This window comes from Heloderma suspectum, chromosome 1, assembly GCF_057233095.1.
Source record: "Heloderma suspectum isolate Gila_16-S chromosome 1, 16-S_ref, whole genome shotgun sequence".
NCBI lineage: Eukaryota > Metazoa > Chordata > Lepidosauria > Squamata > Helodermatidae > Heloderma > Heloderma suspectum.
This window is the reverse complement of record NC_139458.1, coordinates 34,832,832-34,857,939: the sequence shown is the minus strand read 5'-3', so window position 1 is coordinate 34,857,939 and position 25,108 is coordinate 34,832,832. Positions and strand designations below refer to the sequence as shown.

Genomic DNA, 25,108 nt, shown 5'->3' with positions numbered 1-25,108 from the left:
CAGACATGCCCCTTTTCAGCTGCTCCACGCTCCTCTTGCGAGTGCAGAGGATGGGGCTGTTCCATGCTGCCTCCGAGGCAGTTCCCGGAAAACAACATATCCTATGGCCATCTAGCTGCTGTCTAGTGGCCATAAGATTGCTCCCTCCATGGCTGGGCCACAACTAAAAACTTGTTTTTGGCAGGAAGTGTCCTGTCTAGATTTGTGTGGCTTGTGAGCGTAGCTCCCGCCATCATGTTGAGTGGCTATGTCATTCATTCAGTGCTAAATGTGCTGTTTTAGTTTCTTTATAATTTACATTGTAAAATGTAAGTATGATTGGATGAATTGACCAACGTCGCATTGTGCTCAGCTTTTGGTGTTTGCACAATATATGGTTGAGGGAGACTTCAAAGATCAGTTTCTTTTTTGTAAGACTCTTGATACCAAGGCTCAAGATGTGATGGAAATTAACCATTTAACAATTTCTTTGAAGCCTATGGTCTGGATTGGGCAAATCACTACTGGTGCACCTGCCATGCTGGGCTCAAGATCAGGCTTCCAAGCACTGGTGAAGCAGTGCACTCCAATGGTACCTGGAGTTCATTGCTTCATTCATAGGGAAGCTTTGGCATCAAAAACATTGCATGATCAACTCAGTGCTGTTTTCAAAGGGTTGGTGAAAGTAGTGAATTATATCTAATCATCGGCTCTGTTCAAAAGATTTTGCCAGGACATGGTTCTGACTTTGATGTGTTGTTCTACAGTACATCTACATCTGTAGGATGGTTGTCAGCAGGGAATGTACTCAACACAGTTTTTCAATTGAGAGAGTTGGATTTGTTTCTCCAGGCTCAAGGGAAAGAGGAATTCTGAAATGTGCTGACACAATAAAGTTTAGAATTTGCATATCTTGCCAATACTTTTGGAATCTTGAACAAACTGAATCTTCAGCTGCAAGGGAAAGGTGCAAATCTGTTCTTTCACCAAAGCATCATCAAGGCTTTTCTTGACAACTTGGAACACTGGATGGTAAGAGTCAAAGGCAATCATTTGGCTCAATTTCCATCTGTGGATGCCATTTCGGGGGGAAAGGGTGCCGTTTGGACACACATTTCAATCATTTACAGAAGCTACAAGATGAATTCCAATGATAGTTTCCAGAGGTGGACAGGACAAAAGATTCTTTCATCAGGAATCCATTCATAACAGATATTAATAGTGTTCCAGGGGATCTGCAGGAGGAATTCTTGGATCTGAAAAATGATTTTGCGACCCAAGATGTGTACAGGCAGTCTATCACAGAGAAATTGTGGGCCACCATGAAATTGTCAGCACACACAGTGAGATTTCTTTTGCCATTTGCATCAACTTTTATGGGTGAGATGGGATTTTTGTGTTTGTTGCACATTAAGTCCAAACAAAGGAATCAGCTCACAGTGGAAAGTGACATTTGTTGTGCATTATCAAGTACCACTCCAAATACTGAAAAGCTTGTCAGTGAGAAGTGAATCTAAACATCTAAGAAATACATTTCAAATGAAAATGTGTCTTTTTAATCATGTCTCAGCCAAAATAAATAAATAAAAGGAGGTGGTCCACAAAAATATTTTTGATTGGCCTGCTGGTCCATGGACTGAAACGAGTTGAGAACCACTGTACTAGGTGGTATAGAAATGTAATACATTAAATAAATAGCTAAACAAATCTTCACTACTGGGTCGTGGGGCATTCTACCAAGTGCAATCAAGAAGTCCTACTTGAAAAAACTATTGAGACTGTGTCTTCCTGCAAACACCACCAGTGGTAGAAGATAGGGAGGGAGAAAGCACTTCACATGACCCTATCATCAGCACTCCAATTGGAAACAAAAAATACGACTTCAAATATAAAAAGGATTGGAGTTCAAAGGAAGGCTTTGCAATCTTATATTGCTGTTTATCATTTATAACAGGAAAAGGGTAATCATGATACTATTTGCCCCTACAACAATCCTGTGCCATGAGCTAAAATCCATTCTTATTCTAGAGGTGGGGGAAGTGAGGTCAAGAGATAAGGATATGGTCAAGACCAGGCAAAGAATCCTGGCAGAGTTGGAACTAATGTAGATCCCTTCTTTTCAAGCCCTCGTAAATGTAAAGTGAAATCAATTAAGGCTGCACCCATCTCCTTCATAGTAACCTCAGCTGAGTACAGTGGAGGGTGTACACTAGTTCCACTGGTTTTTGTTTCTTCTTACATTCTGGAATAGCAGTGTGGTAACCACTGGTACTTAACCCTAAATAACTGCATACTGAATGGTGAACAGTGATTCTTCTGGAACATTGGGAGAAAACCGAGGCATACAGACACACATTGGACACTACAGCAATCACTTAGCAAATTATTATCCCCCTCTCCAAAATACTGGAGATGTAGCAACACGCTGGGATCTGTCGTACAATGTGGAGCTCTCCCTTTCTGGAACGAAGTTTTAGTCGTGATTAACCTAGTCCTAGAAGCCACATCATGCTTCAAAGGTACGTATCTACTATTGAACCAAATCCCTGGCATTTGGAATCTTCTTCCAGTCAAAGAACTATGAATTTTGAGAGTGCTGGAACATCAAAGTAATTGATAGTATTTCTTCTTCTACACAGTAGGGGACTTATATTCCTTGTCCATCTATAAACATGTAGTATTCTGCAATGAACTCTTACAATAGGTGAAATGCTTTCTTAGAGATATTTGTCCCTCTCCAGACACTAACATAAGAGATCCCCTCACCTCCTTTCCCCTCTAACCCCCTCACCCAAAATGTGAGCATTTGTTAATATTGTTGTTTTTGTTAACCACGGAATGAATTGTGAAGTTGGGGGGAATAAATAAAACGATACATTTTTAAAAAAAAATCAAGTCACATTGATTTAATGTTAAATCTTTCTTCCTCATTGAAACAGGTGACTGAGGCCACAACTGCTGTACAGACCTGTGGGTAAGTGCCACTGAACATAGTGGGACTTACTTCTGATTAAATGTTTGTCATTTCTAGGCTGATTTTTTACAAGAATGTATTCAAAGCAGTGCAACTACTAATCAAAACCAAAAATCATTAAAACAAACTAATAAACACAATATTGTGGTCACTAAAAACTGACACTAAAGGGCACTATCAGAAAAATAAAGGCAAACTTTTTTTTTAACTCTAAATGCCTATTTAGGCGAGCTGTCAAGATATTTCTATTTAAGGGCAGGAAGAGAAGGACCCTCCCAGACCTCTCTAGGGATAGAGTTCCAGAATTGCAGATGCACCGTCAAAAAAGGCACTGTAGCTGGTACCTGCCAGAATCATACAGCTAACAGAGACAGGCCTGAGAGAAGGACCTCTGAAGCTAATTGAAAGGCTTCAGCAATTTCATGGGACAGAGGCAGTCTTTCAGGATTCCACTGTAACTTCAGCTGGAACGTGCCTACATACTTCTTCAGATATCAAAAGGAGCAACGAAAGATTCTTGTTACACTTGAGGACACAATCACATACTTCTTATATAAACAAGTTTAATTGTATGGAAGCTTTTCTCATTTGATGCATTATTTCCATGTGACTTCTTCGTTAGGTTTCAATTCCCTGTGAAAATAAAATAAAGGATCACAGAGTTAAGAATGAATTCTTCCAGAACTAAGCATGCATATATTTTAAAAAGCCATTTCGTAACAGATTTGGAAAAGAAGAACTTGTGTGGGCTTTTCTTCTGACTAACTATGCATAGCATCAGGCTGAAAGTCTTTTAAGACCAGATTCTCAGGGAGCCATCTCTCTGCTAATGCCCATACTAACTGAACCTCAACCAGCTATGAGCCAGCTTGACCCTTTCTTCATCAACAAGATGCATCAACAATAAACTTGTGTGTGGCAGAGAAACATTAGCAGCTTTTAGCATGAGCATAGGAGCAACTATTATTTGCAAGAAGTATAACATTGGCATTTACTCAAGACCAAAATCCAAGTATTCTTTTCATAGGTGTACAACCCTATTCATTTACTGTATTTCAAACATTTATATATTGCCCTTCATATTAGATTTCAGGGTAAGTAAAATAACATATCATGGATCACTGCCTTGTTGTGGCGAAGGGGCTTGTGTAACTCAGCGAAGCCATAAGCTATGCCGTGCAGGGCCACCCAAGACGGACAGGTCATGGCAGAGAGTTCTGACAAAATGTGGTCCACTGGAGAAGGAAATGGCAATCCACTCCAGTATTCTGGCCAAGAAAACCCCATGGAACGTATCACAAGGCTAAAAGAGATGACGCTGGAAGATGAGCCCCTCAGGTCGGAAGGTGTCCAATATACTACTGGGGAAGAGCAGAGGGTATTTCCAAGTAGCGCCAGAAAGAGTGAAGCGGCTGGGCCAAAGCCGAAAGGACACTCAGCTGTGGATGTGTCTGGTGGTGAAAAGAAAATCCGATGCTGTAAAGAACAATATTGTTTAGGAACCTGGAATGTCAGATCAATGAATCAAGGTAAGCTGGAGGTGGTCAAACATGAGATGGCAAGATTGAACATCGACATCTTGGGAATCAGCCAACTAAAATGGACAAGCATGGGCGAATTTAATTCAGGTGACCATTATATCTACTACTGTGGGCAAGAATCCCTTAGAAGAAATGGAGTAGCACTCACAGTCAACAAAAGGGTGGGAAAAGCAGTACTGGGGCACAATCTCCAAAACGATAGAATGATCTCAGTACGAATCCAAGGCAAACCATTCAACATCACAGTAATTCAAGTCTATGCCCCAACCACTGAGGCCAAAGAAGCTGAGGTTGATCGGTTCTATGAATAACTTCTAGAACTAACACCAAAAAAAGATGTCCTTTTCATCATAGGGGACTGGAATGCTAAAGTAGGAAGTCAAGGAATAACCGGGATAACAGGCAAGCATGGCCTTGGTGTACAAAATGAAGCAGGACAAAGGCTAATAGAGTTTTGTCAAGAGAACATGCTGATCATAGCAAACACTCTTTTCCAACAGCACAAGAGGCGACTGTACACATGGACATCACCAGATGGTCAATATCGAAATCAGATTGATTATGTCCTTTGCAGCCAAAGATGGAGAAGCTCTACAGTCCGTAAAAACAAGACCTGGAGCTCAGATCATGAGCTTCCTGTTGCAAAATTTTGGCTTAAATTGAAGAACGTTGGGAAAACCACTAAACCATTCAGGTATGACCTAAAACATATCCCTTATGAATATTCAGTGGAGGTGAGGAATAGATTTAAGGGATTAGACCTGATAGACAGAGTGCCTGAGGAACTATGGACGGAGGTCCGTAACATTGTTCAAGAGGCAGCAACGAAATCCATCCCAAAGAAAAAGAAATGCAAGAAAGCAAAGTGGCTGTCTGATGAGGCTTTACAAGTAGCTGAGGAAAGAAGGGAAGTGAAAAGCAAGGGAGAAAGGGGAAGATATATCCAACTGAATGCAGAGTTCCAGAGAACAGCAAGGAGAGACAAGAAGGCCTTCTTAAATGAACAATGCAAAGAAATCGAGGAAAACAATAGAATTTGGGGTGGGTTAGGGTATTTAAAAAAAAAATTATGGTAAAATTTTATTGTTTTAAATTGTTTTATGGTGGGTTGTACATCACCCAGAGTGGCTGGGTGACCAGTCAGATGGGCGATTAATAAGTTTAATAAATAAATAAAATAAATAAATAAAATGGGAAGGACTAGAGATCTTTTCAAGAAAATCGGAGATCTCAAGGGACCGTTCTGTGCAAAGACGGGCATGATAAAGGCCAAAGAAGGTGGGGCCTAACAGAAACAAATGAGATTAAGAAGAGGTGGAAAGAATACACAGAAGAACTATACAGGAAAAATCTGAATGTCCCTGATAGCCATGATAGTGCGGTCACGGAACTTGAGCTGGACATCCTCGAGAGTGAAGTCAAGTGGGCCTTAGGAGGCATGACTAACAACAAAGCTAGTGGAGATGACAGTATTCCAGCTGAGCTATTTAAAATCCTAAAAGATGATGCTGTTAAAGTGCTGCACTCAATATGCCAACAAATTTGGAACGCTCAACAGTGGCCACAAGACTGGAAAAGGTCAGTTTACATTCCAATTCCAAAGAAGGGCAACGCCAAAGAGTGTTCAAACTACCGCACAATTGCGCTCATTTCACATGCCAGCAAGGTGATGCTCAAAATCCTACAAGCTAGGCTTCAGCAGTATGCGAACCGAGAACTACCGGAAGTACAAGCTGGGTTCCAAAGGGGCAGAGGAACTAGAGATCAAATCGCCAACATTCACTGGATCATGGAGAAAGCAAGAGAATTCCAGAAAAATGTCTATTTCTGCTTCACTGACTATGCTAAAGTCTTTGATTGTGTGGATCACAACAAACTCTGGCAAATTCTTAAGGAGATGGGAGTACCAGACCACTTTACCTGTCTCCTGAGAAACCTGTACGAGGGTCAAGAAGCAACAGTAAGAACCAGACATGGAACAACCGATTGGTTCCAAATTGGGAAAGGAATACGACAAGGCTGCATATTGTCGCCCTGCTTATTTAACTTATATGCAGAGTACATCATGGGAAATGGCGGATTGGATGAATCACAGGTCGGAATTAAGATTGCCGGAAGAATTATCAACAACCTCAGATACGCAGACGATACCACCCTAATGGCACAAAGCTAAGAGGATCTAAAGAGCCTCTTGTTGAGGGTGAAAGTGGAGAGTGCAAAAACTGGTTTGAAACTCAACATTAAAAAAACGAAGATCCTGGCCCCATCACTTCCTGGCATATAGAAGGGGAAGAAATGGAAGCAGTGACAGATTTTACTTTCTTGGGCTCCAAGATCACCGCAGACGGTGACTGTAGCCATGAAATTAAAAGACGCTTGCTCCTTGGGAGGAAAGCTATGGCACACCTAGACAGCATAGTAAGAAGCAGAGACATCACCTTGCCAACAAAGGTCTGCATAATCAAAGCTATGGTTTTCCCAGTAGCAACGTATGGCTGTGAGAGCGGGACTATAAGGAAGGCCGAGGGCCAAAGAATCGATGCTTTCGAACTGTGGTGCTGGAGAAGACTCTTACGAGTCCCCTGGACTGCAAGGAGGTCAAATCAGTCAATCCTACAGGAAATCAACCCTGACTGCTCATTGGAAAGACAGATCCTGAAGGTGAAGCTCAAATATTTTGGCCACCAAATGTGAAGAGAAAACTCCCTGGAAAAGACCTGATGCTAGGAAGGATTGAAGGCAAAAGGAGAAGGGGACGGCAGAGGATGAGATGGCTAGATAGCATCACCGATGCAATCAATATGAACTTGAGCACGCTCTGGGAGAGAGTGGAAGACAGGAAGGCCTGGCATGCTATGGTCCATGGGATCATGAAGAGTCAGACATGACGTAACGACTGAACAACAAAATAACATAATAAGAACACAAAACGCATAAATGAACAAAGATAAAAAGTAGCATATAAAATCTTAAGACAGACTAATAGGTCCTTGATTAATTAAAACAGCTTTCCTCAACCTGGTGTCCTCTGGATGTGTTAGACTATAACTCCCAAAATCCCCCAGCCAGATGTGTTGGCCCACAACTGGGAGTTGTGATCCAACACATCTGGAGGGCACCAGGTTGGGGAAGGCTGGATTAAAGTAAGTGAAAATGCCTAGGTAAATAAAAAGGGGCTATATCCATAAGAAGAGCCCTGCTGGATCAGACAAAGGGTCCATCCAGTCTAGCATTCTGTTCACAGTGGCCAACCAGCTTCCCACGAGAAACTTACAACTAGGACATGAGTGCAACAGCACCCTCCCTTCTATGTTTGCCAGCAACTGGTGTACATAGGCATACCGCCTCTGATACTGATGGCATTTAGCCATAAGGACTAGTAGCCATTGATACCTTCTCCTCCATGAATTTGTCCAATCCCCTTTTAAAGCCATTCAAATTAGCGGCCATCACCACATCTTGTGGGTAGCCAATTCCATAGTTTAACTATGTGCTGTGTGAAGAAGTACTTCCTTTATCAGTCCTGAGTCTCCTACCCATCAGCTTAATGGGATAACCCGGGGTTCTAGTATTATGAGGGAGAAAAATGATTCCCTATCCACCTTCTCCATACCATGCATAATTTTGTACACCTCTATCATGTCTCCCCTTACTCGCTTTTTCTCCACACTAAACAATGTCACAAGTGAGCTTGTGGTTACGCAACAGGACTTCCCTTTCTTCCCTGGCCCCAAATCTGCTCCCAACCCTTTGCAACAGATTTGAGCAGGAGGGTGAAACCGTTCCACTAGTAGTGCCCATTCTGCAGACAGAATACAACCCAATGTTTTTGCCTGGTGGTTAAATAGCAGCGTTGGCACCAGGTGAATCTCTCTGAGGAGGACATTCCACAATCAGGGCACCACTATTAGAAGTGCCCTCTGCCTTGTTAATGATAATTTCATCTTAGATGGAAGAGATACCTGGTGAAGGGCTTTGGCCACTTGATCTTAATACATAGGCAGTTTTATATATGGCAGTAGGTGGTCCTTTAGGTATTTTGGACCCAAGCAGTTTAGGGCTTCGAAGTTTAAGTGACAGTACCTTGAACAGAGCTCAGAAGCAAATAAGTAGCCAGTAAAACACTTAGAATTGGCATAATAAGGATGATTCCGGCCATGCTAGTCAGGATTCTGGAAAACATATTTTGCTGAAGCTTCCAGACCATCTTCAAGAGCAACCACATATGCAACACATAATGAAGTGATCCAACTGGTTACAGGGCATGGATCATTGTTATATACAACAGTGAAAATATACTTATATTTTTCAACAAAATTTCCTCAAATATATTACACTCATCAGAAAGAAGCAGTTTTATAGTTTTGAAAGTAGTGTTACTATCATGTTGTTTGGTGGGATTTTATCCCGCATAACTAACCTTTGAAATAACTTGCTCTTGTTTCTGAACTGTGATAGTCTCTCGTCATTCATCCTGTCAAAGTACCATCCCGCCACAAATCCTAAGGGCACCAATACTAAGGGCCAGTGTTCTCGCACAAGTTGGATAATATTCACCATAGTTACTAATAGGAAAGAGGACAAATAAGAGATTGTATCCAACAGAACACTTACGTATGCTCAAAACATTTAAATCACTTGTAAGTAGAATGTTCGTTATGCAGAAACACTTGTAATTAATTCCTTCTGTCTGCTTGATTGCCTAATGCCAATACATTTCACTGGATGACTATGGAGTAAAACTTTTCTCTATATCATGTGGTATACCTCCATCATGCCCTCCCTTAGGGTTGTTTTTTTCCTAAACTAAAGGAAGCCCCAAATGCTTTAATCTGTCCTCATAGGTAAAGTGCTCAAATCCACCACTTGATCATTTTGGTTGCCTTTTTCTGCACCTTTTCCAGCTCTATAATAATCCCAAGCATGCTCATTAAGAAACAATTCCTGCTGAATCAGTGGGATTTACTTCTGAGAAACTTGCTTAGGATCAAGCTATTTGGGCCATTTTACATGTAACAAAAATCCTTTACAGAAGGCACCTCTGTAAATTTTTAACATATAACTTACACGTGAACACAGTATGTGAAGCAGCCACTGTTAAGTGTTTTCCCATAATGCAAACCAGAAGCAATAATACTGTGTATCTACCTTTGATGGAAGTTTATAATTAACAAAAAATGGTTAAAAAAATCAACAGGTGACAATGACTGGAGTCACTCCTTCTAATGACTATTTCTTATTTCAAACAAAAGGGGATGTATGAACATGTACAATAATTTGTGGTTTTAATTTTGTGAACTGCCCAGAGGGCTTCAGGTATTAGGCAGTATAAAAATGGAATAAATAGATAATAAATGAGCAGCATACCATAGGTGCTTATGAGAACACCTTCAAAACCTCATGATGGTACTTTAAGGAAGCATGGACAAATATTCTTGGGAATACCATACTGACTGAAAAAAACTCAAGAATATCACCCCAACATCCAGGTTATCAGTCTGTTGAGTGAACAGGAAATATTATTTACATAGGGCTGCAATGATTCAGGTCTACACTGAACTCAGATGATAATATATTTGGCTATCCAGAGTCTGGAGACAGAGAGTGTGTGTGTATGTATAAATATAAATATATGTGTGTGTATATAAATGTGTGTGTGTGTGTGTGTGTGTGTGTGTAAAGAGGAACATTCTGGAGGTGACGGACTCGACCTTGGGGGAGCTGGGGCTGGCGACGGCCAACAGGAAGCTCTGGCGTGGGCTGGTCCATGAAGTCACGAAGAGTCAGAAGCGACTGACCGAATAAACAACAACAACAACAAAGAGGAACAACAGCAAAGCAACATGGAGGCTCTGGATCCACTATGGATGCAGTCAGTCTTAAGTTAAAATATATAAGAAAGAAAGATAAATACACTAACAGAGTATTTCAAAATATGTTAGACCTCACAGCTACTGATGAGGGTGGAAGCCGAAACGTTTAGTTCTAAATATATTTTGAAATTACTCTGTTGTTGGTCTATCTTTCTTTTATAAATAGCAGGGTATTAATGGGCAGCGCTAAGGAAACTGGAGCTGGCACAAAGTTAGCAATTTTTGATGGAAATCTAGAAATTATGTGCACTAATTTGGAACAATAAAACCTCAGACTACAAGCCATGCAAAAGGCACTTCACATCTGACACATATGCAACTGACCTACCAGATCGTGTAGTATGAAGTGCAGATGTTGTGTGAGAATTCACACTAGCTAAAAGACAAAACCAAACAGCCAGTTAATGTGACTTAAGGGTTCAAAAAAAGTGAGAGAGAAAGAGATCACTTATTAGTTACCCCTAAGATTCACTATTTCTTTTGACTCAGAATCAAAGTGATTAGAGTGTGGTAACACGGTTTTCCCCTATCACCACCACACACAAACTTTCTTTTGACAGATTTATGGGTTATCTGGAAAATCGAATTTGAAATAAGAACATAAGGGAGTTGCTATATCAGACCAAATATCCATCTAGCCTAGCATCCCATGTATCTAGTTTCACACGGTAGCAGCCAGGTGGCTATGGGAAGTCCACAAGCAGAGCACAGAGGCAATAGTCTTGCCTGTTGCTGCTCATATTCAGTGGCATTCTGTCTCTAAACTTAGAGGTTCCATTCGGCCATTATGGCTAACAGTACAATCCTATGCACGTTTATACAGAAACAAGTCCCACAACTCCCAGCATTCCTCTGCCAGCATAACTGGCTAGGGAATAGGACTGCACCCTAAAAGCGCACATAACTGCAGAGGACTGCAACTTTAATAACTACACTGGGCAGAGATTAAGGGAAACAGCAGGGATTGCCATAAAATGACGGCTAAGAGAGGAGCTACAGGTAAAGTGAGACCTCAAGAGTTTTGAAAAAGGCTGCAATCCCATACACACTCTCCGAAAATATGCCCCATTAAAACATAGTATGACTTACTTCTGAGTAAGACTGGGCTACGTGTGGGTCTACTCTGCTTTACAGTACAATCTTATTCATGTCTACTCAGAAGTAAGTCCCACTGAATTCGGCGCGACCTACCTCCAGGTAAATGTGTGTAGGATTGCAACCATGCGGGTTGTAAGTACATTCATTTTGTTACATTATATCCCGCCTTTTTTTCTTCTTTAAGGAACCCAAGGCAACGTACATAATCCTCTTTCTCTCCATGTTATCATCACAACAACAACTCTGTGAGGTAGGTTGGGCTGAGAGGCGGTGACTGGCCTAAAATCACCCACTGAGCGTCCATGGCCGGGTGGGGCCTAGAACCCAGATCTCCCGACTCCCAGTCCGACACTGTAGCCACTACACCCAGTGAATCCGAATTAAGAGCCCCGGAGTACATAACGTGGCCAACACTGGAAAACTGATTTCACACACGATGCGCCCTCCCAACCCACTTAACCCTACTTTTTCTCGCCCTACCCTTACCTGCCCCGAAGGCCTGACCTCCCCCGAACCAGATGAGGCCTATCCAAGGACACTAAAAAGGCTGCCGACAACCCTCCTCGGAGCCAGGAAGCCGGGAGGAACCATTCGCTGAGGCGAGCGGGGGAAGATAGAAGGGGAGGAAAGGTTTCTTCTGCCGCTCACAGCGCCGTTCACGCGACACGGGCTTAGCAGTGCGTTGAGGCTCGCCTCGAAACAGAGTCGTAAAGCTCAGTCAGGCGAGTGCCTTGATTCATACCTCAGGCTGCTCTCCCCCTCTAAAGTGGGCCGATAGTACAGCCCGCGAGTCCCGGTTCGCGGCGGCTCCTCCTCCTCCCTCCCAGCGCGCTTGCCGGTTTTTCTCCCTCTCGAGCCAAAATGGCGGCGGCTGTGGGAAGAGCCGAGTATGGCTGAGGAGGCTCGTGTCCCTTTCCTTCCTTCCCCTTCCCCTTCAGGTCTCCAATAGGTTTAGGGGCCGGGAGTTAACGCGGGGCTACTGTACAGGTAAGGGCATACGCGAACGCACGAGGGGGGAGACAAGTGACCCCCCCCGTTCCCCAACTGTGTCTCACATACACTCCTAAAGAAACGTGACCTACCAGTTCCCGCTCTTCTTGTGATGGAGTATTTAGGGACACAGCTGCCGGGTGGATTGTGAAATGAAGGGCTTTCTTTTGTGTAGCCCAGGCAAAGAGAACTTGGGCCGCTTCCCACGTGCATTGTGGTGGGGCAGCCCGATCCTTTGCAGGGCACACCTCAGCGCTCTGGATAGCATAGGGTCCTAAACACGTTTACTAGGAAGTAAGCCCCGTTGAACTCAGTGGGCCTTACATCAGAGGAGACTCGCTTAAGGTAGGGCTGTAAGCTCAGAGGAACCCGGGATGTGTACATCTAGACGTTTAACCTGGGCAGGTGACGGACGAGTGCTCTTGACTGATCATCTGGTAGAAGTGCAGCAGCAAGGTCGGCCTCTGAGTACGTGTAGTAGCAAATACCTTCGCAGCCATGGAACCTATAGAGGCGCCTGTCAAGGAGTCATCTTTGTGAACCATGCTAATAATGTGTATCTAATAGTCCAGTCCTATGCAACACACCCCGGCTTAGGTCATCCCGAATTGGTATGAGATAGGAGGTTGGCAGCGATTCAGAGTTTACCAAGGGGCTGATGGGAGGAGGTGCTGAACTCTTGCCCTAATTGTAATTCCACCCCTCCTCTCCAAAACTGCTTTTTCCTACCTGTTTTTTCACCCTGGGTGTGGCTACTTCAGGTCTTGGAGCCCCCACAAGAGACACGAGCGGGGGAGGGGTGTTCAGTGCTGCCTGCTCATCCCAAATTGCACTTCAAATTGCTGCGCACATGCACCCACCTTATTGAGATTTAGTGACAGCCCAGTTCTTAATGTGCAGGTCTGCGACTGTCATGTCTAGTTTGCCCCTAGGTATGTGTGTAGGAATTCGTCCTAACACATGTGTTACACTTTTGAGGTAAGGAATTTTATAATAACAGTAGCTGCTATTGTGGAAAATATGGGGCTCACCTCAACTATTTAGTATAGTTTAGACTTGCCTATATATCATGGATTTTATGTTTTGTGATTAATTCCTTGAGGATTCAGATGAAAATGACCTGGCTTGTGGTGGTATTTTTAAATGCTAGTCACTCCAGTGCAGTGTAGTGGTTAAAGTGTTGGACTGGGGAGATCTGGGTTCTAATCTCTACTCAGGCCATGAAGTTCATCAGGTGACTTTGGGCCAGTCACTGATTCTTAGGCTAACCTACCTCGTAGAGTTGTTGCAAAGATAAAATGGAGAGGAGGCGGACCATGTAAGCCACCTTGGGTTCCTTGCAAGAGAAAAAAAAGTTGGGATATAAACATATTTTTTTTTTTAAAAAAATGAATACTATGCTATGTCACAACCATAGCAGGAGTGTATCACATCTGTCTGAGCCAGGACACAAACATGATCTTGCTATACAAAAGTGATGGATAAGAATGCTTGAATGACTGGCTATCATTACAAAAATAAATGTGGCATCACCATATCAGATAAATCCACACACTGACGAATCCAAGAACTGTGCCCTAGGGTGGAGTAGAGAATAAGTTAATTTTCAGTCACATGTGGTTAGATTTTAGTAATATTATGATTCATAGATGTATCTGGGAGAGCGGTTTTGTCTTCATGACAAGGGTAAGGGAGCAGCTAGAATGGGAGCATCGACAAAGACTTTAGGGAGAATGGTGTGTCAGGTTCTTGGTCAAACCTACACCTCTCATTAGTGAGGGAAATATTTCAGTCTCGGGTGCAAATTTAGTTTTCTCCAGTTTCATTGAACCAATCTGGGCTATGTGTGTCTAAATGAAGGAGTTCTCTTGCTGCAGTGTTGCCTCTCTTCCCAGCTTTAGCTTTTCATAGAAGCCTTGTGTGTCTGTTTGACTTAGTCTGTAGTGCATTGCTTTGAATGAAGGCATTCTTGATTTTTGTTGAATATAAAGCAGGGGTCCCCAACCCCCAGGCCGCGGACCAGTACCGGTCTGTGGCCTGTCAGCAACCGGGCCGCAGGGGTGTGCGAAACCCCCTCACCTTGGGTCCGGGGGGAGGGGGGGGCTACACGGATGCCATTTGCATCCCTGTTCTACAAGTAATAGGCTATGTAAATCTTTATGTAATCGATTGCTGCAAAGAATAGGGATGCAAATGGCATCTGCGTAGAAGTCTGCCAGCGGAACCCTCCCCCTCCAGTCCGTGGAAAAATTGGACTGGTCCCTGGCACCAAAAAGGTTGGGGGTTGGACTCAATGGCCTTGTATGCCCCTTCCAACCCTACTATTCTATGATTCTGTGATATAGAGGCTGCTCTGAAGTGTCAGCTATTGACTCTACATGCATGGAGGGAGCAACTCTATGTCCATTAGACAGTGTCTGGGGGACATAGGATATTTCAGTTTCCTAGCTCCAAGGTCAGAAACAGAGTTCCGACCTCAGAGCCAGGAAACAGTGCCCCCTGCCCCCCCCTCCAGCCAGCACAGAGAAAATCGTGCCAGCTACCTCTCTGTGCTTGGAAAACAAGAGTGTGGAGATGGGTAAAAGGGGGCAATGACATATCCTATGGCTGCCCCAGCCTCCTTCCCTCCCCCTCCCATACCCAGGGCAGATCCCATAGGATTGCGCCCTAAATGGCTTTTTATTTTCTAAGATTTAAAGTGCAACAGACTGGATTGTATATATTTGGCAGAAATGAGTAACTATAAATGTTACAATTAAAAGGAAAGTAATTCTTATTAGGAAAATAATAGGGGTGTGTTGGGGGGGAGCATATATATTTCAAGTTCCTGTGGAGACAGCTGTGTTCTTCAGAGACACACATGAATGAGACTAGGGCTTGTGCACTCCTCTCCTCCAGTACGGCCATGAGGAGGAGATTGGAAGCTTTCGTTTCCAGTTTAAATAACTGTAGTTTATCATTGTGAGAGCCTCGTGTGGCGCAGAGTGGTAGGCGGCAGTAACGCAACTGAAACTCTCCCCTCAACCTGAGTTCGATCCCAGCGGAAGCTGGTTTTCAGGTAGCCGGCTCAGGTCGACTCAGCCCTCCATCCTTCCGAGGTCGGTAAAATGAGTACCCAGCTTGCTGGGGGAAAGGTAGTTAGGACTGGGGAAGGCAATGGCAAACCATCCCACTATATAGTCTGCCAGGAAAACGCCAAGGAAAAACGGCGTCCCTCTAGGGGTCAGTAATGTCTCGGTGCGTGCACAAGAGGAACCTTTCCTTTCCAGTTTATCATTACATCGGAACCAAACTGTAGTTAATCTTAACTGTGTTATGGAAACAAGCGAACTTCGTAAACCACTGTTTGAAATCAACTTGCTTCTGTAAGCCATAGTTAAGACTAACCAGAGTTTCTCCAGGTTTGGACATAACAATAAACTGTGATTATTTAAAAACAGCCGTGAAAGCATTCAGTCTTCTCATGGCTGTGCCAGAGTAGAGGGGAGGGAGGAACTGATAACAATCCAAGGCTCGTTCACTTAATATTAAACGACTGAATGTTACATCTGGGTTAGGCCATTTCATTCCCCACTGGGAACTCTGTTAATGAGTGCTCAGCTACCTCTTGTTTGAAGTGGGTGGCATGTCCCTGAGTAAAGTGTGTTACTTTCCCCAGAACGGGGAATGGCCATACATAAATTTAACAGGGAAGAAAGTGTAGGCTAAACTTGTTCCCTGTCCGTGCGGACTAAAGCCAATTGGAATCAACTCTGCTTCTGCCTCCATAAGTCCGTTCAGGTGTGTTTCATGCTTGCTTGTGATGGACTGTTGGGGACTGGTGTGTGTGTGATATCTATAGAATCTAGGTAGTATAGATAGATAATACGGAATTTCTTGGGCGATGCAATTTAAGAATACTTTAGCATAAAGATAAATGTATCGTCTTTGGGTTTTACAACACATTTTATTATCTTACAGTAACTACTTTAACTGAGCACTTTCTGGAAGAAAAAAAATGACATCAATTATCAAGTTAACCACCCTCTCAGGGGTGCAGGAAGAATCTGCTCTCTGTTATTTACTTCAGGTAGATGAGTTTCGCTTTCTGTTGGACTGTGGCTGGGATGAGAATTTTTCTATGGATATCATTGATTCCCTAAGGAAGTAAGTAAAGCCTGGCTTTAATTAAAGTGCTGTTCCTTTGCAAATAATTCTGAAACACTTTACTAATTATTGCATTTTATATGTCTTGATATAAGGAGATATCAGTGGTTATCTTCGTGCAGTGTCGATGCTCAGACTGCCATAGTAAAAATTCAAGGTGTATACCAAATACAGTGGGAGGGTTTCTTACCATATGTGAAGTTTCGTGTCCTAAAAATTTTCAGAATGGTTTTGTGTTACGTTTACATTTATGAATTGTTTCAAATACACCAATAGTATATTTAAATTGTTCATGGCAACATTAGCAAAAATCTTCAGGCTCAGATTATAAAAATAATAATATCTGCACTAAGTAATGTGACACAATTTCACTGTTCTACACAACAAAGACATTATAGGCAAGGGACAACTATTCCATGCACCCAGCTTACTGTGGCTTCCCATGCATGTTGAAAACAAAAGCAAATTCTCTGCTCAGAGTTCTGCATGTGGAAATTCTACATGCAGAGTTTTACACATTGAACCAGGGCAAATATGCAGTACTTCTATACATGGATAATCTTGTGTGAATTGGAAGGGTGGATCTGCAGAGTAGATTTTCATTACCTACAATCTCTTCAGTTTAGATTATAATACTTACATTATAATATTTGTCCACTTTGTGTCTGTTTGTATTAACTTTGTTTTCAAGTAGTAGGAGAATCAGCATGGAATGATTGTAAGCCAAGTTGTTGTGCCTGTGTGTACCCAGTCAAAGAGGACACTTTTCCCTATACCAACCTGGCCAGTTATAAATCCCAGTCCCAGTTATCCCTAAAACCAAGCCTGGTCTCGGTTGTTTCTGTGCAGTTTTTTTAACTGAAACACTGGCTTAGATCCAAAGTGTCTCTTCTGTAAGTGGAAAGGCTCCTTTGATTCACAGAACACTTTCCAGTGGAGGATCCTGTTTGTGGAAAGGAGGGGCAGCTATTTTCACTATTTTCACCTGCAGAGAAACACATACCCCATTTTGGAAAGTCCCCCAGAACAGAATGGGTGGGGTGGCACATGGAGCTGCAGCGGGGAGGGGGAATCAGTAAAATTAACCCCCATTTCCATCAGTGGGAGCATCATATTCACGGACTGCTCCTACTCATGGAAGGGAACTCAGGATCCAAGCCATAGTTTGGATTAAAAACGTGAGCAGGTACAGTTCTTAAATGATGTTCTTTATACAGTCACTGCACTGGTGTAATTTTCAAATAATGGAATAGTATGCAATTTTTTCCCCTGTGGGTTTTCTTTTATAGACATGTTCACCAGGTTGATGCAGTACTTCTTTCGCATCCCGATCCCTTGCATTTGGGTGCGCTCCCATATGCAGTAGGAAAGATGGGATTGAATTGTGCTATTTATGCAACCATTCCTGTGTACAAAATGGGTCAGATGTTCATGTACGATCTCTACCAGGTATAGTTCAGTTGAAACTTGCTTTTTTATAAATATGATTTAAGCTCTGCCAGAACATGATCATTATGTCTAACAATATTTTCCTGTTATTTTTATTTCGTTAGTCACGGCACAATACAGAAGACTTCACTTTGTTTACCCTGGATGATGTGGATGCAGCTTTTGATAAAATACAACAACTAAAATTTTCTCAGATAGTCAATCTGAAAGGTGAAAAAAATCATTGTTTAAAGTGATACCTTCTCATTTTGTTGTCATAGATTCATAGAATAGAATATAGAATACTAGGATTGGAAGGGGCCTATAAGATCATCAAGTCCAATCCCCTGCTCAATGCAGGTATCCAAGTCAAAGCATCCTTGATAGATGGCTGTCCAACCTCCTCTTGAATGCCTCCAGTGTGGGAGAGCCCACTGCCTCCCTTGTTAATCGGTTCCATTGTCGTATTGCTCTAACAGTCAGGAAGTTTTTCCTGATGTTCAGCCGGAATCTGGCTTCCTGTCACTTGAGCCCATTATTCCGTGTCCTGCACTCTGGGATGATTGAAAAGAGATCCTGGCCTACTGCTCTGTGACAGCCTTTCCAGTACTTGAAGAGCGCTATCCTATCTCCCCTCTGTCTTCTATTCTCAAGGCTAAACATGCCCAGTTCTTTCAGTCTCTCTTCATAGGGCTTTGTTTCCAGTCCCCTGATCATCTTTGTTGCCCTCCTCTGAACCCTCTCCAGCTTGTCTGCATCCTTCTTAAAATGTGGTGCCCAGAACTGGACACAGTACTCCAAATGAGGCCTAACCAGTGCTGAATAGAGGGGAACTAGTACTTCCCGGGATTTGGAAGCTATACTTCTATTAATGCAGCCCAAAATCGCATTTGCCTGTTTTGCAGCCACATCACATTGCTGGCTCATATTCAGCTTGCAATCTACAACAGTTCGAAGATCCTTCCCTTGTAGTATCGTTGAGCCAAGTATCCCCCATCTTGTAACTGCATTTGGTTTCTTTTTCCTAGGTGCAGAACTTGGCATTTATCCCTATTAAATTTCATTCTGTTGTTTTCTGCCCAGCACTGTAGCCTATCAAAATCGCTTTGAATTTTGTTTCTGTCTTCCAAAGTATTAGCTATCCCACCCAATTTTGTGTCATCTGCAAATTTGATCAGCATTCCCTGCACCTCCTCCTCCAAGTCATTAATACAAATGTTGAAGAGCACTGGGCCCAGGACTGAGCCCTGAGGTACCCCGCTCGTTACCTCTCCCCAGTTGGAGAAGATCCCATTGATAAGCACTCTTTGAGTCCGATTCTGTAGCCAACTGTGGATCCACCTGACAGTTGTTTCATCTAGCCCTCCATTAGCTAGTTTGCTCATCAGGATATCATGGGGCACTTTGTTGAAAGCTTTGCTGAAGTCGAGGTATATTATGTCCACAGCATTCCCACAGTCCACAAGGAAATTACCTAATGAGATCAGATTCGTCTGGCAGGATTTGTTCTTGACAAATCCATGTTGGCTTTCAGGAATCACTGCATTGTTTTCAAGGTGCTTACGGATGGATTGCTTTATCATCTGCTCCAGAATTTTCCCAGGGATTGTTGTCAGACTGACTGGTCTGTAGTTCCCAGGTTCCTCCTTTTTGGAGATAGGGACAATATTAGCACACCTCCGGTCATCTGGCACTTCACCCATCCTCCATGATTGCTCAAAGATAATAGACAGTGGTTCTGAGAGTTCTTACTCTAGGATGCTGTTCATCTGGCCCTGGAGATTTGAACTCATTCAAAGTAATTAGGTGTCCCTTGACCATATGCCTATCAATCTCAAGCTGCAATCCTGCCCCTTCAGCCTGTACTTCGCCTTTGCCAGCGGGGTCATAGACCCTCTTTTGGGAGAAGACTGAGCTGAAGTAGGAATTGAGCACTTCTGCCTTTTCCTTGTCATCTGTTATCATTTTGCCATCCTCATTGAATAGCTGAACTACCATTTCTTTCCTCTTGTCTTTTACTATGCATGTTGCTTTTAGCATCCCTTGCTAACCTCAGCTCATTCTCAGCTTTAGCCTTCCTGACACCATCCCTGCAATTCTGTGCTACCTGCCTATACTCTTCCTTTGTTGCTTGGCTTTCCTTCCACTTCCTATATGTGTCCCTTTTTGTTTTCAAGTAATCTCTAAGCTTTTTGTGAAGCTACATTGGCTTCTTCTGTTGTCATCCACCTTTTTTTCTTGTTGGAGTTGTTTGTAATTGTGCCTTGAGAATTTCCTTTTTTAAAACCATCTTGGTTAGCGTTGCTTGCCATGGGACCTTACTGATAATTGTTCTGAGTTTACTAAAATTGGCTCTTCTAAAAGCCAGGGTAAGCGTTTGGCTACACTCTGCTTTTGCTTCCTTTAGAACCAAGAACTCAAGTATATCATAGTCACTTTCCTCCAGAGTTCCTGTAACTGCTACTTTATCCACTAAGTCATCTCTATTGGTCAGAATCAACTCAAGGATAGCTGATCCTCTAGTTCCTTCCTCCACTTTCTGTAGGAAGAAGTTATCAGCAACACAAGTCAGGAATTTCTTGGAGGGGCCATTTGTTGCAGAATTTGTCTCCCAACAAATATCGGGGAAATTGAAGTCCCCCATTACTACTACATCATGCTTCCTTGAAACATTGGCAATTTGCTTTTCAAAAATTTCATCCTCGTCTTCTCCTTGATTAGGTGGCCAGTAGTAGACTCCAACCACCATGTTCCTTTTATACTTTGCTCCATTTATTTTAACCCAGATGCTCTCGATGGGGCTACTATGCTCATCTTCCTGTCTGGGGTTTGCTGTTTGTTTTGCACAAACCTAGATCTTTCTGTCTTTAAAAACCCCAAAACATGGGAAAAGGTTGTTTAGTATTGTAGATAAAGTTGTATCAACTATTGAAGTTGACACAACTTTAATTAAAAGTGAATGGTGCTACTGCTAAAATGTAGTATTCTTCTTAAATCACCCCACCGATTTTGATTTAAGCCTTCCCATGTTCGCACAGATCAACAGGGGAATCAACAGCACGAATCAACGGGAAAACCACACAAGAGGGAGGAGTCAGCAGTCTTGGTAATCCCAAGGTTTGGAGGGATACAAAAATCTTAAGGAAAAAATGCCATAAGAGATGGGGGGAAACCCCCAAACAGCCCAGTGAAGACTTAGCGGCACGGAATGCTGAGTAACAGAGGAACAAAAATTGACAACTGGGTGGGAGAGGGAATGGAATGGAGTGGCTGGCAAAGGAACACAGAGGAAGATACACAGAGATGTAAAAAGTGTAGAGAAAACCGTTTCATTTTTGGGATAAACCATTTCCTGGTTCACACTGAGAAGCCACTTTTAAATTTCCCCAGGAATAGAAGTGACGGGTGCCGATAGAAATCAGCGGAGACATCTCAAGACTTTAGTGTAACTGGGACTGGGCGCATATGTAACTGGGATTGGGCACATAATGTACCCACCCCCCATCAAACTCCAAAATGCGGGGGCAGGGGCAAAACAGCCCAATGAGAACTGAAAATGTCAATGGGCGTGGAATGCTGATTGATGGAGAAAAAAGAAATCAGGCCAGGGGGATGAAATGGAATGGCTGAAACCCTGAATACAAGCACTCCAAACTGCCACGTTTTGTTGTAGGGTCCCCCTTGTACTTCCAATTTTTTTTTTTTCTGAATCTTGGTGCACTTACAGATCAATAGTTAAAGAAGCCCTTCAGACTTATAGTCTGAAAGGCACAACACAAAAAGAAAAAGGGATGGGAAGGAGTGAGGAAAAATGCAAACGGGTTCTGAAAGTTGCAATGTTCTTATAAAGTACCAGTTCTGAAAGCTGCAATGTTCTTATAAGGATCAGCTGGAATGAAAACAATTCAGGGAGAGTGGGAGTGAGTAGGAACTGGTTCTCTCAGTTCATAAACAATTTTCTCTGAGTTGATTTAGAGCAGTTTTGTAGACTTCAGTGGGAGCTCAGCAAATCCTACAGTTGCTTGTGAAATGCAGTTTTAATGTGCTCTGCCTTGGCAATAATTTCAGTGCTAATTACTTATTTTAACTGCCTTGAGATTAAGATGGACTACAGTAAACTTTACATGTCTGTGTCTGAAATACTGCTCTTATTCTCTTAGGGAAAGGGCATGGTTTGTCCATCACACCATTACCAGCAGGCCACATGATAGGAGGTACAATATGGAAGATAGTGAAAGATGGAGAAGAAGAAATAGTTTATGCAGTTGACTTCAACCACAAGAGGGAGATGTATGTATATAATGCTGCTATTTTCCTGCTGATGTTACTATCATTGCTTAATGTTTCTGATTTCTAAAGACACTTGTATTTAATTCAGCCTTGCAAATAAGGCCAAAGAAGCTATTAGCCTGCATATCTGCACATGCCTGTGTTAGTCATAAGTGGAATCTCATGGCGTGAAAGAAGAAAATTATCAGTTTTACAAAAGTTTCCTGTCTCCTCATGTGAAGTTTGTTTTATTTGTCACATGTTCTAACCCGGTTATTTACAAGCCTAAATTAATAGCCAGTATCTAATGAGTCTCTGTATGTGGCAAGGATTTGCATGAGCACAATTGAGGACAAGGGTGGCTAGAGAAATAACTGCCCCTATTTGAATTGCAAGACTTGAAGTTCAAAAAAGCATTTTGAAATGCAGCATGGTGGGGAAAGCACCAAGGTTTTCTAGAACAGGGTGAACACAAGGTAGATATCTGAGTGATTTGCAGTAGATCAGCCAGGAGTAGCAACAAAATGACTTTTCCCACCTAAAAAAGGCTCTCGATAAAGCTTGGCATAACCAGGAGTGGAATTTTCTGTGCAAGAACTGTGAGTTCAGTTCAGTTCTGCTACTGAAAACAAGTTTCTGTGCTCATCCTGCATTTTAATTCTAAATGTATGTCTTCTGCACCTGGCTCTGGTTGATAAATCTTGGAGTTCTAGTAAAAAAACAAAGTATATCCAACAAGCCTGGAGTCCACCAGCCCCTGATCTAAACTGCAGCCAAGGCTACAATTCATCCGTCTTCAGTTGCCATTATTTAACTTTCTTAAGACAAGTCCTAAACAACCAAAACTAGTTTCCTTAAATTTATTTATTTAAAGCATTTTTACCCTACCCTTCAGCCAAAAAAGAGTGGCTTACAAAGATTAGTAATAATGTAATCCCTGCCCTCAGGTTTACAGTGTGAAAGACGCGACACAAAAGGAAAAAGAGTTGAGAGGGAGGAGGGGAGAAGCAAAATTCAGGCACCTGTTCTTAGTTTTAAAATTTTTATAGGTGTTCTTTCTGGCAGGCAAGGCCTGCAGCTGTTCCTTCTCTGGCCAATGTTTTTGGGGTAGGTTGGTCTCCCCCTTGCCATGATGTTTATCCTGTGAGGCATTTAAAAACAAACATTTTGGGAGGAAGAGCAGTCTCTTATATTACATTTCAGTTGTTCTTGAAATATCAGTACATTTAGAACTGTTATCTGTATTCTAATTACAGAAGTAGATACTAAAATTTGCCTATAGAAGTTTGTGCGATTTGTGGTAGATTAGGTTTTATTTATAGAATGATACAGTGTTCAAAATGTACTTACCTGGAATTTTATTACAGTGCTATTTTTGGACTAAGGAGTGCTCACAGCTTATTTTACAAAAAACAATCCAAGAATACGGCACATAGAACAGATTTATTTCTGAGAGAAAATGACAAAAATGTAACGATAGACCAGTACATTGAAAAATAGACTAGTTGACCAGTACATTGAAAAATAATAATGAGTGCATCAGAAAGTGTAGGAACAAGTGCAAATACCTGAGTTGAATAGTCACAGCCTTTAAAAAAAACCTGGATCATAGACTATTCAAATCAGTCTGAAGAGCGAATGCAAGAAGTTAATGAAGGAGGGGGGTGTTTGCAGACTTCAAAACATTTACAATCTGGTTAGTCGTTTGTTCATTTTTAAGCAAAGAGCTTAAAACGCTTTGGCATGTAAACTAGTTGCCATGCTGGCTGTACCCCCAAATTCTACTTTTCCTGGTATGCTTTGGTGTTTCCACATTGCACTTCTATCCTGACATTTCAATTTGCTTGATGAGCTCAGGTATTTGTAGCGTCTCGGATAACTTTAGTTTTCAGTTGCGACACAGGGTGTGATAAGTAACACATCTGCCACGTTGGGGTACATTTAGAAAGATGATTTTTAGCATGTGAATGTGAGAAAGAATGTTGTCTTGTGACTTTTTTGGTAACTGCATTTGCCTAAATTGATCCCTGCTTATTCTTTTTCTCACTCTTGATTGCCCTCTGTTTTTCCCCATTGTCTGTTTTAGATTGTATGCTCCTTTATGGCAGGGATTTGACGGTTTCTGCCTGTATAATGCCATGTTAGATACCACGTACATTGATGTTGTATAACTAATGTCAAAAATATACCCATGAAGAGGGGTTGTGATAAAATTGATCATGTTCTAATACAAATTTATTTGTTATGAAAACAAACTTCATAGAAAATAGGAAAATAGATTTCTGGTATATATTTTAGTTTTGTTGTCACCGTCGTTTAATTAGAACACTGAAATTCTTCTTTTTCAGCCATTTGAATGGATGTTCCCTGGAAATGTTGAGTAGGCCTTCCTTGCTCATTACTGATTCTTTTAATGCTACTTATGTACAGCCAAGACGGAAGCAAAGAGATGAACAACTGCTAAGTATGTATTTTGCCATAGCAGCTACCAATAATAGGGAAAGTCTCTGTTCTTAACAGACTTTTAAATCCTAGCTTCCATGTGGTGCACATCAATATTACAAGAAAATGAGAAATACCGTACAGTCTTGCTTTCTGGATAAGATTCACCCCCCTAGTTGAATAGCTTTTTAGAAAATTAAGACCTTGAGATATTTACAACTTTAATTTGAAGATGTATATTTTGTGTATGTTTTGAAAAGAACCATTACTCGTTTTCTTTCGCAGTTTCAGAAAATGAATTTAAAAACTGGCAAGTCAATATATTACTCCTATGTGCTCAGGTAGAGATTTTCAGAATTGCTTTTGTA

General features: G+C 42.1%; 2 protein-coding genes across 7 annotated transcripts in view; one reads left to right on the top strand and one right to left on the bottom strand.

Annotated features, from left to right (window-relative positions):
• Window positions 1-1,516: 1,516 nt before the first annotated feature.
• On the bottom strand, window positions 1,517-12,020 carry NDUFB1 (NADH:ubiquinone oxidoreductase subunit B1). Of its 2 annotated transcripts, none has more exons than XM_084840567.1 (4): window positions 11,952-12,020; window positions 10,692-10,743; window positions 8,915-9,059; window positions 1,517-3,586 (listed from the first exon to the last, which is right to left on the bottom strand). In XM_084840567.1, the coding sequence occupies exons 3-4, from the start codon at window positions 9,052-9,054 to the stop codon at window positions 3,550-3,552; spliced, it is 177 nt and encodes a 58-aa protein (XP_084696693.1). In that variant the 5' UTR covers window positions 9,055-9,059; window positions 10,692-10,743; window positions 11,952-12,020; the 3' UTR covers window positions 1,517-3,549. The 2 variants fall into 2 exon arrangements, with proteins under 2 accessions (XP_084696693.1, XP_084696683.1); XM_084840557.1 differs by having other exon boundaries at window positions 10,696-10,743.
• Window positions 12,021-12,313: 293 nt separating this feature from the next.
• CPSF2 (cleavage and polyadenylation specific factor 2) overlaps window positions 12,314-25,108 on the top strand; it is a 38,547-nt gene continuing 25,752 nt past the window's right edge. For all 5 annotated transcript variants that reach the window (XM_084840512.1, XM_084840523.1, XM_084840502.1 and 2 more), the window contains exons 1-6: window positions 12,314-12,452; window positions 16,416-16,601; window positions 17,891-18,050; window positions 18,155-18,260; window positions 22,190-22,319; window positions 24,647-24,762. In XM_084840512.1, the coding sequence (XP_084696638.1) occupies window positions 16,453-16,601; window positions 17,891-18,050; window positions 18,155-18,260; window positions 22,190-22,319; window positions 24,647-24,762 (661 nt within the window). In that variant the 5' untranslated portion in view covers window positions 12,314-12,452; window positions 16,416-16,452. The remainder of the gene's footprint in view (window positions 12,453-16,415; window positions 16,602-17,890; window positions 18,051-18,154; window positions 18,261-22,189; window positions 22,320-24,646; window positions 24,763-25,108) is intronic.

Coding starts and splice junctions, on each gene's coding strand:
- NDUFB1 (XM_084840567.1), bottom strand. CDS start 9,054: ATGGTGAATATTATCCAACTTGTGCGAGAACACTGGCCCTTAGTATTG. Junction 3,587..8,914: donor AAGAGCAAGTTATTTCAAAG/GTTAGTTATGCG, acceptor TTATTTTCACAG/GGAATTGAAACCTAACGAAG.